The sequence below is a fragment of the Phyllostomus hastatus genome, unplaced genomic scaffold (assembly GCF_019186645.2).
Source record: "Phyllostomus hastatus isolate PE091 unplaced genomic scaffold, TTU_PhHast_1.1 phas_scaffold_216, whole genome shotgun sequence".
Taxonomy (NCBI): domain Eukaryota; kingdom Metazoa; phylum Chordata; class Mammalia; order Chiroptera; family Phyllostomidae; genus Phyllostomus; species Phyllostomus hastatus.
The window spans coordinates 294,001-311,173 of NW_025334018.1; the positions used below are offsets into that span (position 1 = coordinate 294,001).

Consider the following 17,173-nt stretch of genomic DNA (forward strand, 5'->3'; position numbering starts at 1 on the left):
GAGGAGCGGCGGGCGGACTTTCGGTTTTATGCCTCTTAGGTGCTGGAGGAAGGCTTTAGGGTCGCGATCTGCGCCGCGGCCTTTTTGGGCTAGGCCGACTCACGTGACTGACGGGGTTCCGAAGCCGCGGAGAGCACGGAGAAAGCAGCGGCGGCTGCAGAGGCAGGAGGCAGTGGCCTGCCGAGGGACTGGCCGCCTGCCCTCTCGGACAGCCGCGGCGGAAGGAAAAAAAATGGCGGAGGCCTCAGCAGCTGGGACGGGCTCAGGCGCCGCCCTCGCGGCGCACAGGTTTTTCTGCCACTTTTGTAAGGGCGAAGTCAGCCCCAAACTACCGGTAAGAGCCCCGTGACCCCTGCACTCGGGCATCGTTGTGGATTCCTCCCCTTTAAGTCCCGGAATGGGTTTTAAGCTTCCTGCACATCCCTGAAATCGGTTTCCCGTATACTGCTAACCACCGTTCTCTGGTCGCTGGCCCCAGACCCTGGGCGTCTGGGCACTGGCTTCCTAACTCCCCGAATCCCCACCCCTCGGACGCTCCACCTGCCCCCTTCTCCTTTCTTCACCTCCCTCCTCCATCTTTTTTTCTTCCTTAGCAGGTTCTCCCCTGAAAACTCTCCCTTCAATCTTCTTTCACTTTTCCTCGCCTTGGCTCCTTGTTACAGTGACTCTCCACCCCACTACATTCCGCTGTTGTTTCTCACGTTCCTTTATTTCTTTTTCCACTTCTCACCAGAACTGCCCCACTCCCCATTTTCAGTGAATCAAAATAGCGGATTGATGATGGCCCCTGTTAGCGCAGAAAGAGAGAGTGGAAGGTAACTGCGGCGGAGGGGAATTTTGTTACTCAGTGGTTTTCCAGGGTTCTTGTGAAAGTGAAAACAGCAGTGTACTTATGACTTGCAGACTGCCTGTGCTCCGTACCACTATTGAAGGGAATGGTTTCAGGAAGAAGGCAGGACTTACTGCTTCAATTTGTCATGCTGCCAGGGTCTTCAGTACCATCTCCCTTCCTTATCAGCCCCTGTCCCTCATTCTGTCTTTACCTAATGAAAAGATCCAGGACAGAATGTAACTGCATCCTCTTACATGAATTGGTTTTTACCAGTTTCTGCTAGACTGTTAACTCTTAGAGAGGTAGTGTTAATGGTTGTGAAGAGAGTGCTTCTGCAGCATGCTAGCAAAACCCTGAAGCCGTTTGGGGTTGGGTTATGGGTACTGCAGGGAGACCCACCCCGGATAATATGAATCCTTTGGCCAACCATCTTTAGGATTAGTTATGATGGTTCTACTTAGCAGTATAAAGGTTCAGTTTTAAGACAGGGTGGCTACCAAAAACTTAACTATTTATAGTGTCTCAGATGGTATCTATGAGAAGGCCTTCCGAGGCATGACTGTGTGTCTTATTTCTTAGAAACAAAAATGGAGTCTGTGAATAAGCATCTAAAGGGTGTTTTAACCGTATCACCTGAAAAGTTGTGCTTTTTCAGGCTTTTAGGCATTTTCTTTCCTTTCTACTCATAGTCAGGTTCATTTTATGAAACAAAAATTTTTAACTTAGATGAATGAAAATCTTTTTTAAAAGAAAGGGTTTATTAGGCCATTGCTGGCCAAAAAGAAGACTGGTCTTTGGGCGAGGAGTCTAAATCACCAGCTTGGTAGAAAAGGCATGTCCGTTGTCTTGAGGTTTGTGAGCATTTTTATACATCAAGAAGATGTAAACTGGCTGAAAGTATTTACATTAACTATAGGCAAAGAGGTGTGAGAGGGTGAAGTGGAGCCAGCTCTGGGATAGGCACAAAATCCATAAAAAGATATGTCCCCCTCCTGTGGGTTGGCTGTGGGCCACAGTCTGGAAACCCCACATGTAAACAAGAAGTGGAGGCTCCTGGAATGCCGTGGTGCCTGGTAGGATTATTTCAGAAATAGCCACCTGCATATTAATATGAAATTCCAACAAGGAATGGAAGGAATGCGAGCAATCTTTTGTGAGAGCTGGTCCACAGCTATTAACAGGTTAATTGTTCTGTCACTTTCTGTCACTCTCTGGCCTCTGTAATTTTAATTTAGAACATCTCAGAATTTTCTTCTTGTCATTCTACATGTTACTTAGTTTTGCTGGCCTATTCATGCCCTTGTGTGTGCACTTTGTGCCATATTTTAATGCTGAGAAGAGCAGGTGCCTTTTTTTTTTTTTTTTTCTCCTCCAGTGGATATCAGAGCCTCCAGGCCTCTCTTACTGCAAAGAGGGAGTCTGGAATGTCCTCATGTGGTTGAATGTGATGCCTTGTTGAACATCCTGGCCTTAGCTCTTCTGATCTTCCCCTCACTCCCAGCATCCCTGGAAGTAAAGCTCTTTTTAAATGACTAGTTTCAGGTGTATAACATAGTGATCTGATATTTATATACCTTTCAAAGTGATCACTACAAAAACCCCAGTATCCATCGGCTACCCTTCTTAGCTTTTCTGATTCTTTAAGTTGGTCACTTATGTGTTTTTTAGGGTAAGAAAACAGTCTTAACTTTCCACAACTTATACCTTTTCTTTTTACTACCTGAAGTCCTCACTGCTTAGAGCTCTTGAAAAGGGATAATTTGAAAGCTGTTAGGTATTTTTCTAAGCCTTAATTTGATTCCTGGAGGCATCACATAATGTGTGATGCCTGATTTGTAAATTAAAGTCTAACACAAATATGACAGAATACTTATACATACATACAAGATTCTCTGCTGGATGCCCTGAAGGCAGTGCCTAGGAATATGGCCTCACAGGTTTGTTGGAAAGACGAGACAGACATGGAAAAGTTAATGTAAGGTGAATGAAGATGGATAATGTGCTTTAGAATTCAAAGAGAGATATGGTGGCTTTGGTGAGGTAAGGGAAAGTGAAAGATGGGTTTTACATTGAGTTCTGTAGGACAGGTAGAATTCAGATTGAGGAGAATAGCATTAGATAGCATTAGATTAGTAGGAAAGGAAGAGTGATTTGAGGAAGAAGAGAGAAACATTTAGAAAATTGTTACGCATTTTTTTAAAGATTTTATTTATTTATTTTTAGAGAGGGGAAGGGAGAGAGAAGGAGAGAGAGAAACATCAATGCGTGGTTGCCTGTCATGTGGCCCCCACTGGGGACCTGGCCCGCAACCCAGGCATGTGCCCTGACTGGGAATCGAACCTACGATGCTTTGGTTCGCAGCCTGCGCTCAATCCACTGAGCTACACCAGCCAGGGCTTCATTACGCATTTTTTAGGAAAAGGTGCAGTGAGGTCGACAGTAGAGTTTTTATTCGTAGATAAGCCATTGAGTTTCATCTTGTTTCATGGCCATTTCTGTATCCTTAACCCAGACTGTCATCTTGAAAATGTCAGTTGTAAGAATGACCAACATTTAATTGTGACCAACGGTAAGTGGCTGGTTTAGTACAAACCTCTCTGGTACTGAAAAACCAATTCAAACACTGGTAACTCAGAATGATTATTATATGTATAGGGCAACATTGGAAAGTTTATTTGATCCTCTCAGATAAAAGGATAAAAATTTTCATTTAGAAAGAAGACATGATATTTGGGGAAACCATGAAGGGAATTTTAAAATGAAAATAATATTCAATAGTGCTGTTATCTGTTAGGTTTCAAGAGTGTCTGTTGTACAAGTGAGTATTGGTTTAGAAATTTTCTGTATTTAAGAGTGTTTTCCTATTTACAGTGAAAATAATTTCACTGTACTAAACTTGGACTTTAAAATAAGAGGCTTTGATTATGTGGTCTGAAACACCAGGGTTTAAATTTTATGTATGATTGAGTAAATACATGTTTTGGTCATCAGATGATAGAAGAAATGAAATGAAAATAACTTCATTTTCACAACATGAGAAGCTTCTATCTCACTTAACGATTCTATTGAGAGACAATGTGGAATCAGAACTGATGGAGTTACTATGTTACATTGAGGGCTAAGTAGGTAGTACCACAGAGGTACTACTTGATTATCTAGCATTGGTGTGGTTCTGGATAGTAGTTGCTTATTAAATATTTCTTGAATGAATAAGTGGCATAATGAGTTCTATACCCAATAACTCTATTTGAAAAGTAGTGGCTTTAATGTTGTGAGATCCAAAGGCATCAGTGGTACAAAATGTAGGTGCTACCACGTGAAGTTTGTACAGTGTCAGTAAATGTGTTCCCTTGAAGGATCTAGAAATAAGAAATATGTATTTGTATGGGTAGAGGGCTCATCCTAGTCTTAATTCTACTGATAGACATGTATATACTGGGGAAATCTGTGGGACTTTTTCAGTATGGGGAAGAATAAAATCTTAAACTTACTGCAGATGAAATTTCTTATATTTGGGGGGAAAGTACTGATTGGGTACTGACACTCCATATTTCTTTATGTTTAGTTGACTTTTTATGACCTTATATTTAGGGAGAGGTCAAAGATGATCATCTTAGAGGAGGATTGGTATGGATTGCTGCTTATTCTCTATAGTCAAGTTAGAAGGGGTATAAAAATAATAAACCTGTGGATGCTGAGTTCTTCTTCAGCTCTCCACAGCTGAATAATGAACAATTAAAAAAAAAAAAAAAAACCAGTGTAGAACAGTTGTTTCTCAGCCAGTTTTGCTCTACAGGAGATACTTGGCAATGTCTGTAGACCTTTTTCGTTGTCAAATTTGGAGGAAGGTAGAGGGTTGATTCAGGCATAGTGTGTAAAGTCAGGGATACTGCTAAACATGCTACAGTTCATTGGACAGCCCCCAACATCAAAGAATTATTGGGCCCAAAATATCAGGAGTGCTAAGGTGAGAACACTGATGTAGAAGGATGACGTGGGGATAGTCATTGCTGTCTTAAGTCAGTGATGCTTAAGGCTTTTTTCTGATATGACTTTGATTTCTAATTTTGGGATCCTGATGAGAATTTTCAGTAAACTAATGAGAGCATGTAATTTTAGCCAAAGCCCTGATGGGAGGGATTGTTTAGAATAGTGGTTAGTGGCTGCTATTCCATTTATAGCAATGACTGTTGGGGTCACTTTATCTCTTTGTGGTTACTGAGACAGGAATTGGATCACTCCTCTCAAGTTACACATTGTAGGACAACTTCTGAAAGAAAAGTATCCAAATTTTTTTGTTTGGTGGGAATTGAGGTGGTAACATACATGTAATACGCAGGAATTCTAGTTAGAAAGTAAAGCAAAAAGCAGAAAACATGCCTAACTTTTAGTATTCCTACAGCTCATCTTAGCATGAATCAAGTTTTACTTGCTGTGTTTCTCTTATACCTCTTAGACATTAAGTGAGCCCAGGAGATTTTGTGGTTAAACTTACAGTTTCTCAGAACTGTTGGTGGAGAGGGTGAATTAAAGTTATCAGTCCTGGTGCTGGCTGGTGTAGCTCAGTAGACTGAATGCTAGCTTGTGAACCAAAGGGTTGCCAGTTAGATTCAGGCAGGGCACATGCCTGGGTTGGGGGCCAGGTTCCCAAGTAGGGGGTGTGCCGAGAGGCAACCACACATTGATATTTCTGTCCCTCCCTCTCCTTCCCTTCTCTTCTCTCTAAAAATAAATAAATAAACTCTTTAAAAAATTAAAAAAATATAAGGCAACATTGTATTTTTTAAAAAGTTACCTGTCCTTGCTTTAATACTAATTCTTCATGTGACTGGCGCCAAGTCATCTGACTCAGTTTATTATGGTATGTCCTACTGTAAAATGATACTGAGGTGCCCTTATTGGAACATTGAATGATGGACATTAAGAGAAATGGACCTATGTCATCTCTGATTGAAAGGTAGTGTAGAAGTGAGCAATCCTTATTTGTAGAGAAAATAGGGCCTTTACCATAATTGAAACATTTGAGGTAGTTCTTATAGTTTCACATACAGAAGTTTAGGTTAGATTGTGAAAGATTTTAAAAATCTTTTTTTTAAGTCCAGTTGTTAGCAGTTCAAAGTTCCTTAAAGGTGTCCAGAGGAATGTATGTCAAATAGTTGGCTCTGGTGATTTTTAAATTAGGCATGCTTTTCTTCTATGTTAAGTAGGTTTTCTAGCCCCATTTCCTCAAATAGGCAGTTTTGTTTTTCTTGAAAATCTGTCAAAATAGGTAATCTCTCTCCTTGATAATTGCAACTACTGCTACAGGGAAGTTCTTCATAGACAAGGTATCTTTACCTCCTTGCTGCTCACTTTGATGTGCAGATTTGAATAGATATTAAACCTAGAGGACCATTTTCTAGAAAAGATTTCATTATATTTGCTTTCACCATGCTTAGAATTTACTTTCTCAAAAGAAAAAAAATCCCATAGTTACATGCCCCTTTCTGCCTTTTTCTGGGTTAAACTGATACCTGCATGTATCCTACAGTGATGCTGATCTCCTAGCCTGGAGGTTCTTAAACCTATCCAACCCAGTTCCCTATTTTTTTTTAAGATTTTATTTATTTATTTTTAGAGAGAGGAAGGGAAGGAAAAAGGGGGTAGAGAAACATCAGTGTGTGGTTGCCTGTCATGCACCCCCAACGGGGGACCTGGCCCGCAACCCAGGCATGCGCCCTGACTGGGAACCGAACCAGTGGCTCCCTGGTTCGTAGACCAGTACTCAGTCCACTGAGCCACACCAGCCAGGGCCCAGTTCTCTGTTTGTATAGTAAGTATTTTCTTAGAGTTCCTTTAATGAAAGGAAATTCATAGGCAATACAACTTTCCTATACATATGGTTTTTGAAAAATTATCTAGCTGTAAATAAAGAATAAAAAAATTTATGACAAAATAATGTACATTGCAATCTGTAAATACTTGGGTGTCCATAAAGGGAAGATATCTACATTGTAGTAGATACTGGCACCAAGCATAGATATAACAGCTTCCTGAGTAGACTGCTATTAGGGTATTTGGAACATAAATACCGTGATAAACAAACCACCAGAATGCTGAATAATTTTTGGTAAAGGTACACATGAAGTATTGGGTTGGCCAAAAAGTTCATTTGTCTTTTTCTGTAAAATAATGGACAAATTTTTCATTTTCACCAGTAACTTTACTGATTGGATATTTTGAGTATGTTGGCTATCTCCCACATGGTAGAACTTTGATTGTTCTCAATGTCTTGATTGATTTGATTGCTATCAACTGCAACTGGTCTACCCAACTTTGGAGTATTGTCCAGTGAGAAATCTCCAGCACAAAAGTTCGTAAAGCACTTCTGACTCATTTGATCAGTCACAGCACCTTCTCCATACATTGCATAAATCTATTTTTGCATTTCAGTTGCATTTTTACCTTTCTTGATATAAAGCATAATATGCCAAAAATGTTGCTCTTTTTCTTCCATCTTCAATATTAAAATGACTACACAAAAATTCACCAATGTTGGAAGTTTCTTTTTAATGCATGCTATTATGGCAGCTGTCACAATAAAGTAACAAAATTGTTTCAAGTGAAGTTAAAGATAACTAAGTGCTCCTAGAGCCGTCTTACCAAAAAAAAAAAACCCGGCTTTTTGGTCAACCCAATATAATTTTCTCTCACTTTTTTCAGTAGTTGTTTTTCTGGACATTTAGTGTATATTAAAATTATGCAGAAGGACTTGGTGCTTATTGTAGAATGGAGTTAGGTCCTAAGCTTTGATAATTACAAAGATATTTTTATCTACTTAACTATCCATGTGAAGTTTAATAATAGAGATATTTCATTGTGCTATAGTTTCCTATCCTTTCCTGGCTTCTGTGCATTAAATGGTATTAGCATTCTTTTTATTTTTAGAGAGAGTGGGAGGGAGGAAGAAAGAGAGGAAGAGAAAGGTGGATTTGTGAGAGAAACCTGGATTGGTTGCCTCCTGTGTTCCCGCAACTGGGGACCTGGCCTTAACATTAAAGTAATAGGCACTGCCCAGGCATATTCCCTGACCAGGAATTGAGCTGGCAGCCTTTTGGTTTGCAGGCCAGCACTCAAGCCACTAAACCACACCAACCAGGACTTTATTGTTTTTAGTAGCATTCTTTATGGCTTTGACAACCAAAACTCTTCAATAGACGTACAAAAGAAGATTGTATTGTCCTCATTGAAAATGCCTTCTAGTCTTACAGGAAAACATTTCCCCATTTTATTCATCACTCTTTTTTAAAAAATTTTATTTTAATCATTATTCAAGTACAGTTTTCTGTTCTTTACTTCCATCCCAGCTCACCCTCCCATCCCTCCCCACCTCCCTCCCATTACAACCCCCCCAGTTTTTGTCCATGTGTCCTTTATATTTGTTCGTGTTTATTAATCACTCTTAATTTCTCTTATTATTCACTACTTTAGTTAAAGATTCAGCCTATGTCCATTTACTTGGTTTACTTTTCCTTTAGATAATTTTTCCTTTATGCCTTTAAATTTCTCACTTTCTCATTATTCTTATTGCTACTTCCTTTTTCAGTGAGAGTTTAGAACAGTGGTATATAATATTCATTCAGTAAGTATTTGTTGAATGAAGAAATTGTATTTGCAGGCTTTTTCTTCTTCTTACCACTTTCTGCTTTTGTACAAGTTGAAAATCATGGGGAGGGGTACTAATATTCATAAAAACAAACAAAAAAAAGGTTGGCTCACAGCAGTGGTCTGATGGACTACAGGGTTGGAGTCTCTTGTTTTTTTGTGTATAGCTTTGTTTTTACTATATATTTGATAGCTTGTAAGCAGAGGAGCTTCCCATAGTTACCTCCTTTCCAGATGAACAGCTGATTAGCTTTTTAAGCAAAATTATTTCAGTAATCATTTGTAACAATTTGTTGAATGGAATTTAGCTGCTTCTAGCAAACCTGCTGTAATTTAAGTGGTAGTCTGAGGTACTTTATTCTCAGACTAATATGTAAAGCTCTTGGTTCCCTGATTGTAATTTATAGTGTCAATTACTAGGTTCTGATCTTGTCATATGTTCACTGCTGAATGTTTAGAGGTATTAATGTTTGTAGTTAAGGATAAGTTAGGTTGAGGAATGTAAATTTTGTACCCTGAACTTGTTGGTTTGAAAAACACTTTAAACTTTGCCTATGTAGTATGAAACTATAATGGTACATTTATTGAATGCCTTTTGTTTAATATGTAAAAGGAAAATTCAGCAAGTTAGCTTTCATTGCTAGTTTTATTGATTTGCATACTTTAGATTTGAAAGTAATGTAAATGAGAATCATGAGTGTTTGATTTTACTCATCACTAGAATTATTGGTTTATTATTCTGTGTCAAGTGTAGTTGCTGACTCAATGAGGGAGAGGCTTGTTTTAATGTACTAGTATAGTGTTGTAATATACAATATTAGATGAGATATTTAGTGTTCCCAAGGTTTTTTAATGGGGATAGCAGTATAACAGTCTGTCTTATCCTACAATACAAGTGTTATACTGTATTTTTCGGACTATAAGGCGCACCCTGCCCCCCATTTGGGAGGAATAATGGTTGTTAGTGCTGCTGTTGAGTTCTGTTTACATTTACATTGGTGAAATATTATGTTATTTATGTTATTAAATATTTTACCACATTTTTTGCTTCAAAAAATTTTTCCCTCTTTTCCTCTAAAACCTAGGTACGTCTTATAGTCCGAAAAATACGGGTAAATAATTTCAGAGGTATATCTATTTCTGGAATTCCTGAGTGAAATTGAGTGGATATTTTCTTTGAGGACATATATTCTGTGTTTGTGAAGTGTATAGCACTTTGAAATTTGTTTATGCTTGATAACAACATTAAAGTAATAGGCACTGCCCTGGCTAGTGGTAGCTCAGTTGGTTGGAGTATCCTTGTAACTGAAGGGTTGAGGGTTCGATTCCCCATTAGGGCACATGCCTAGGTTGCAGGTTTGGTCCCTGGTCCAAGTGTGTACTGAGAGGCAACTGGATCGATGCTTCTCTCTCTTGCATGGATGTTTCCCTTCCTTTCTCCCTTCCTCTCTCTAAAAGTAATGAAAAAATGTCATTGGGTGAGGATAAAAATAAATAAGTAAATTAAAAGTAAAATAAGAGACACTAGATCATGCAGTAATATCAGTAGTCTATTTTCATTCATTCAGTAACTGTTGGTGCCTACTATATTCCAGGAGCTGTTCTAGTACTTGGGCTGTGTTCAGGAAGAAGAGATTCATAAATGTTGGGGAAAATGAGTAGTGGAGTTAGGATTTAAATAATTTCTGCTCCTTTTGACTTTGTGTTTAAACATTAAAATGAGGTAGCAATCTCAAGATCAGAGCAAATGCCCCTTTGCCCATTTTAGGTCTGAGCTATGTTTAAACATGGTAGGAAAGGGCTTTCAGAATAAACTGGATGCAAGCTGTGGGACTAATCGTAAGCCCTTTCTTATAGGTGTTTTATTTTGTTTTAGTAATTATATACAAATGTTGCAGCACGGGGGGAAAAGTTTTATTTTAATTTTTAAACAAATTATTGAATCATTCAAGGGCCTTAGTTTTCCTTTTCTGTAAAGTTAGTTATGTTTATTAGCATCTGCGGTTTAGTGATTTGAGCTTTTTGGTATTTTTGGATTTTGGGTAAGGGAATTTTCTTCTGTAGTTCACTGACTTATCCTTACTGGGATTTAAATTTAACTTTTGAAACGAATCTCCTTCATGAGTTATAAACTTTATTTTCTAGGTTTGCTATATAATGAACAATCTTGAGAAAATTAGGATTGAGGACATCATATTGCAAAGCAGTACCTCATTAATGCTGGCAATGTTGATTGAGTAAATTAAAACCTCATTTTTTGGGAAGACTTGGTATTCAGTGGCAGGTAAATTTGGCCTGTAATAATTTCCTTTTCAAGACTATTTTATAAATACCTTTATTTGTTTCTTTTAGAGCTCTATTCTGTTAACTTACTATATTCTTATTTTGTAATGGTCAGTAGCTATTTTCATTAATTCAGTTTGTATATTACCTTTTCTGACCTGACTGTTCCTGAAGTGAATTAGATCATACTTTTAAAGTTCTCTTATCTCATTGACAGAGAGCTATACTAGAATCCCAAGTATGATATGGTATACATGGGAGGTTTTGAAATTGCTCTGTGGGCACACAGTAGAGAAGACAACACTAAATTATTTAAAATTCTGTTATTTAATTTAATCTAATATAAAGGCTTGTTCTTTATTCCTTTTTAAACTGATACTATAACATGAAATGATGCTGATAGGTGGTGATTTTTAAAAAGTATTTCTCATTTGGCAAAATAAAGTTGAAAATCCGATGTGGGTTCCTAATTTTTTAATTTTAAAATTGAACTGCTTTGTGGAATCTAAAAGTCTGGAAATCAGTGTTCTCCTGTTATGACACAGAATAGCATATAATGGTTCTAAAAAAATCAGTCAGTAAAACAGCATGCTTAATACTACTATTTATTCCAGCTTCTCCCAGGATTGATTGATTGATTGATTTTCTGAACAGTTCACTGACTGGTAAAAATCTTGTGGAACATGGTTGAGAAATGCTCCACATTTAAATTGTTCAGAAGAATTTATTAGAATCTATAATTTGTTGAAACCTTATGTTTTAGGCACTTTTAAACATTTTTTGTAAATGATTTTATTTATTTATTTTTAGAGAGAAGGAAAGGGAAAGCAAAAGAGAGAGAGAGAAACATTAATGTGTGGTTGCCTCTTGGCATGCCCCCTACTTGGGAACCTGGCCCAAAACCCAGGCATGTGCCCTACTGGAAATTGAACCTGCTACCCCTTTGGTTCACAAGCCAGCACTCAGTCCATTGAGCCACACCAGCCAGAGCTCTAGGCACTTTTTCATTGATGAAGTGACTTGCCCAACATTACACAGTTGGTTTGTTACTCTCTATTTCCAGTCTAGTTTTGCTTAACTTCAGGTTTATTGCTTTTAACCACTTAGGCTGAGCAGTTGGGTGGCCTAAGCGTTGGGCAGTTCTTATTTAGAGGCTAAGGATTTATGATTAGGACATTCACAGAAGTTTGTTTTACATGCCTTTACTTCCCTAAGTGTGATTTTACCAGAATATTCACTTTATGTGTAATTTCATTGACTTTTAATCCCAGGTTATTTATCTTTCCCCACTCACCAGCATAATGCTTGGATTGTACAGCTTAGAATATACATTCTTAATGAATGAATGAATGAATGTTGTAAGTTTGTGAGAAGATTCTATCAGAGTAAGATGAAGGTAAGATGATAAAATTTTCTTCCACACTATGGTGGTATACATCAGAGTGTGAAACAAAGAACTTCCACAGCTGAAGGTTTTTCTTTCTTTTTTTTTTTTAATAAATATTTTATTTATTTTTATTTTTAGGGAGGGAAGGGAGGGAGTGGGAGAGAGAGAGAGAGAGAGAGAACAATGTGCGGTTGCTGGGGGTTATGGCCTGCAACCCAGGAATGTACCCTGGCTGGGAATCGAACCTGGGGGTTTTTCTTAAAGAACGGTTTTATTGAGTTAATAAAATGCTAGCCAAAAAAGAAGACTGGGCCTTGGGCATGAAGTCTAAACCACCAGCTTGTGGCCAGGTAGAAAACACTAGCATGTCTGCTGCATGAAAAAGAAGCAGAGGCTCCTGGCATTCTGTGGCAACTGCTTATTCTCTCTTTTGGATTATCTTGGAAATAGCCACCTGGAAGTTAATAATGGTGTTCTAACAGACATGAATATGAGCAGTCTTTTGTTAGCTGGTTTTCTGCTATTAACAGGATGATTGTTCTATTCCTTTGTCTCACTCTCCTGTTACTTTAATTTATTTTGGAACATTGCAGAATTTCTTGTCAAGAGCTAAAGGCAAGTGTTTTGGATCATTTACCATTTTTGTTTTTTAAATCCTCACCCAAGGATATATTTATTGACTTGAGAGGGAGGGAGGGAGGGAGGGAGTGGTGGAGAAGGAGGGAGGGAGGGAGAGAGGAATAAACATCAAATTGGTTGCTTCTGGTACATTCCCCAACCGGGAATCCATCCTGCAACCTAGCTATGAATACATGCCCTGCCTGGGAATTGAGCCCGAAACCTTTTGCTATAGAATGTTGCTACAACCAACTGAACCACCCGGTCAGGGCAATTATTTACTATTTTATGTCTGTGCCCTTCTTGCTGCCTTTACTGTGAGCAGTCAAAGAACACTGACTAAATCTTTCCTGGCTATGTTATGTTGTATGAGGTTAACTTTTTCTCTGATAATTCTTGAAGTTTAGTGTTTGTTTTTCTTAGGAAAATTGGCTTCTTGTCCATTTATTTGATCAGGCTTATATCAAGTAATGCTTTGTCCTGTGACCTCATTTTCTGCTTTGCTACACAATGAGCCAAAGAAGGTTGGTTGGTCCAAACTTTTGTTTGGACTCCCTGATAATGTCAGTGTTCAGTCATGGCCTGGAATGAAGGAACAAAATAATGAAGGTTGTGAATATTACTATTTTTAGGGAGTGAGACCATAAACATCAAGGCAGTTAGGGCTTGAAACTGAATCACAGCTCTTCAGAGTCTTTTAAATTGTATAGGTATCTTTGTATATTAAAACTGTGGCCTAATGTTTTATTTCTTTTTTTTTTCTTTAATATGGACTTTTAATTTTACTTTTTTCCTTTGACTCAAGCTGGCCTCACTTAGCACCCTGACTCACCTACCTTGGTCCCTTTGCGTAATCGTTAAGTCCTCAGGACAGGAGGTTTTGGTCAGCATCCAGTAGTCTTTTTTTTTAAAAAAAATATATTTTATTGTTTATGCTATTAAATTGTCCCAAATTTTTTCCTATTGTCCCCCTCCATCAGCCCACCCTACTGACACAGGCAATCCCCACATTGTTGTCCATGTTCATGGGTCTTGCATATATGTTCTTTGGCTCTTCCCTATGCTGCAATTTACATCCCCATGAGTATTCTGTAACTACCAATTTGTACTAATTAATCCCTTCATCTTTTTCACTCATACCCCCATCCCCTTCCCATTTCGAACCATCAAAACATTCTTTATATCTGTGATTCTGTTTCTGTTCTTCCTGTTTATTTGTTTTTTAGTTTCAGTTATTGATGTTATTTGTTCCCATATTCTTCATATTTTTGATCTTAAAAAAGAAGCTTTAACATTTCATATAATACTAGTTTGCTGATGATGAGCTCCTTTAGCTTTTTCTTGTTTGGAAAGCGCTTTATCTGCCCTTTGATTCTAAATAATGCCTTTTCTGGGTAGAGCATTCTTGGGTGTAGGTTCCTGCTTTTCATGACTTTGAATATTTCTTGCCAATCCCTGCTGGCCTGCAAAGTTTCTTTTGAGAAATCAGATGGCAGTCTAATGGGAATTCTCCTATAGGTAACTAACTGCTTTTCTCTTGCTGCTTTTAACATTTAATCTTGTTTTAAACATTTGGCATTTTAATTATGACGTGTCTTGGCGTGGCCCTCTTTGCATCCATCTTGTTTGGGACTCTCTGTGCTTCCTGGGCTTGCATGTCTATTTTCTTCACCAAGTTAGGGAAGTTTTCTTTCATTATTTTTTCAAATAGTTTTCCAATTTCTTGCTCATCTCATCTCATCTCATCTCATCTCATCTCATCTCATTCTCATCTCCTTCTGGCATCCCTCTGATGTGAATGTTGCTGTGCTTGAAGTTGTCCCACAGGCTGCTTTCACTATCCTCATTTTTTTGGATTCTCTTTTTTTTTTTTGCTGTTCTGATGGGTTGTTTTTTGCTTTTTTGTGTTCCAATCTCTGATTTCATTCTTGACTTCATCCACTCTACTATTCATTCCCTGAGAATTGTTCTTTATTTCATTAGTGCACTCTTCATTTCTGACTGGGTCTTTTTTGTGCTGTTGAGGTCCTCTCTGATTTCTTTGAGCATCCTTATAACCAGTCTTTTGAACTCAGCTTCTGATAGGTTGCTTTTCTCTATTTTGTTTAGTTCTTTTTCTGGAGTTTTGTTCTGTTCTTTCATTTGAGCAGTGTTTCTTTGTCTCCTCATTTTGGCAGCCTCCCTGTGTTTGTTTTTATGTATTAGATAGAGCTACTATGTCTCCCATGCTTGATGTATTCTGTATCCTGTAGTGTCACTTAAACCACCTGTGGTGGTTTAGTGACAGCCTCCACTATTACCCAAGCTGGATACTTAAGGTACACCCACTGTGTGGGCTCTGTATACCCTTCTGTTGTGGTTGAACCTTGATTGCTTTTGGCACATCAAAGGTCAGCCACCTCCTGTGCTTTGTCCAGAGTCACACAACATTAACTAGAAAGCAATCTTCTGATGGCTGCTACTTGTGCTGGGCTTGGAGGAGGTACCCAGGAGAGGTTAGGCGGTGAACCATGGCTGGCTACCGCTAGTGCTAGGCCTGGGGCAACTTAGGGAGAGGTGTGGGGCTAGCTGAAGCCAGATGCTGCTTGTTTGAGAGAATTTAGGAAAATCTGAAGCATGGACCAAGACAAGCCATCTGTATGGGAAAGCCATGGAAATAGCTTGGGTGGGTCTGAAAGTTGGGTGGGGCAGAGCCTCAGGTAATCACCAGGGTGGGGCATACAATGTGAGTGGGGTTTTAGAGTCTCAGCTGTGGTACCTGCCTGCTGGCTCTGTGTGGGGAGGGCTCAGAAAAGAAGCAGTGGCCTCTGCCAGCACTTCTGTCTGGGAGAAAGCTCCCCCACAACTCTTGCCCTGATATTGGACTATTATTTTCTCCCCATTATGTCTTGATACCTTTTAATCTGCTGGCCCTGTGCTGGAGCTCAGAGAGAGTGAGGCTATATAAGTAAGTCTGTGCTCTAGTTTTACAGAGGAGAAACAGGTCTTCACAAAGACTATGAAGGTAATGGTGGAACTGGGAATATAACTCAGAAGTCTTGTCTTGTTGTCTTGTTTTAGAATTCACTTGCTTTTGAAAATGAAATGTAACCTGGATTGAAAAGGGATAATTAAAGGGGATTATGGGAAAAGTCTCTAGAAAATACCAGGGTTTTTGACCTAGAGATGTGAGTTTGACATGAAATTCGGGGAGTTTTGAGTTGGGCTAGGATGTGTGATATGTTTTAGTTTGTGTTCCTAATTCCTGTAATTAAGAGTTCAGAACAGTTTTGCCATGTGTTACTCAGAATATAAATGAGATATTATGAGTAAGAATATTATTATCTTAGATTTTTGACTCTGTCAGAAGAGATAGAAAATAGCCTTTTGTTTTAGATAAAATAAGACACTTAGACATTGATAGTGAAGTGGTAAAAAAAAGCAAAGCTATGGAATTAGGAAATAGTATTTATTATATTTCATATCCTGAATAAATTTATACTAGGTACAAATTTATTGCAAGTTCAAAGGTATGTAAATTTTACTATAGGACTTAATTAATATAAATAGGTCCTGGTTCATTGTCCTATCAAACCGTCACATTTTGTGATAATTGATACTTTGAAATATAAGAAGGAAAAGAAGAGAATGCATTAAAAGCTTGTGGGGACTGCCCTGGCTGGTGTGGCTCAGTGGATTGAGCTCTGACCTGTGAACAGAAAGGTCACTGGTTCAATTTCCAGTCAGGGTACGTGCCTGGGTTGCAGGCCAGTTAATCTGGTTGCAACCTCAGTGTAGGGCATGACTAAATTGTGATTGCAACTAAGAAAATATAGACAAGTAATAAATAGTATTGTATTCCATCAGGATGGAAGAGGTTGTGTGAATTGTGGTCAGCAGTGAAAGAATTCAAGAGTTAGAGGCAAACAAACTGCTTTTCCTGGTACTACCCAGAGGGAGTGGAATCCCAGGTGCTTGATTTTGAGGATCTTTAATTGATGCTTATACTAGGGATGGATATATTAGACTATCCTGGCATGATGACACAAACTATATCCACTTGTGTTGGTACCCTGATTCTCTGCTTATTTAGCGAGTGATTATAATTTTAGAATAACCATAATAGCTATCTTTATTAAATGTCTATCTGATGTACCAGTCACTGAATTAGGTATTTTATAAACATCTTAACTTTACAATAATACAGCAGTGAAGCAAGCTATCATTTTACATACTGATGAGGAAATTGAAAGTCAGAAAGGTAGTGTGACTTTAATATCTAACTGAAGTCCTAAGATTGGAATTTAGGTCTCTGAACCCACAGCTTTTTTCTCAGTGCCAGGATACTTTTCAGGAAAATTTGCTTATTGAAAAACACTATGCTGAGCCCTGGCTGGTGTGTCTCAGTGGATTGAGTGCCAGCTTTCCAA

The 17,173-nt window shown here is 38.4% G+C and overlaps 1 protein-coding gene across 1 annotated transcript in view; it reads left to right on the forward strand.

The window, feature by feature from the left end:
* Positions 1 to 18: 18 nt before the first annotated feature.
* RNF115 (ring finger protein 115) overlaps positions 19 to 17,173 on the forward strand; it is an 80,860-nt gene continuing 63,705 nt past the window's right edge. The window contains exon 1 of the mRNA XM_045816488.1: positions 19 to 334. Coding sequence (XP_045672444.1) covers positions 29 to 334 — 306 coding nt within the window. The 5' untranslated portion in view covers positions 19 to 28. The remainder of the gene's footprint in view (positions 335 to 17,173) is intronic.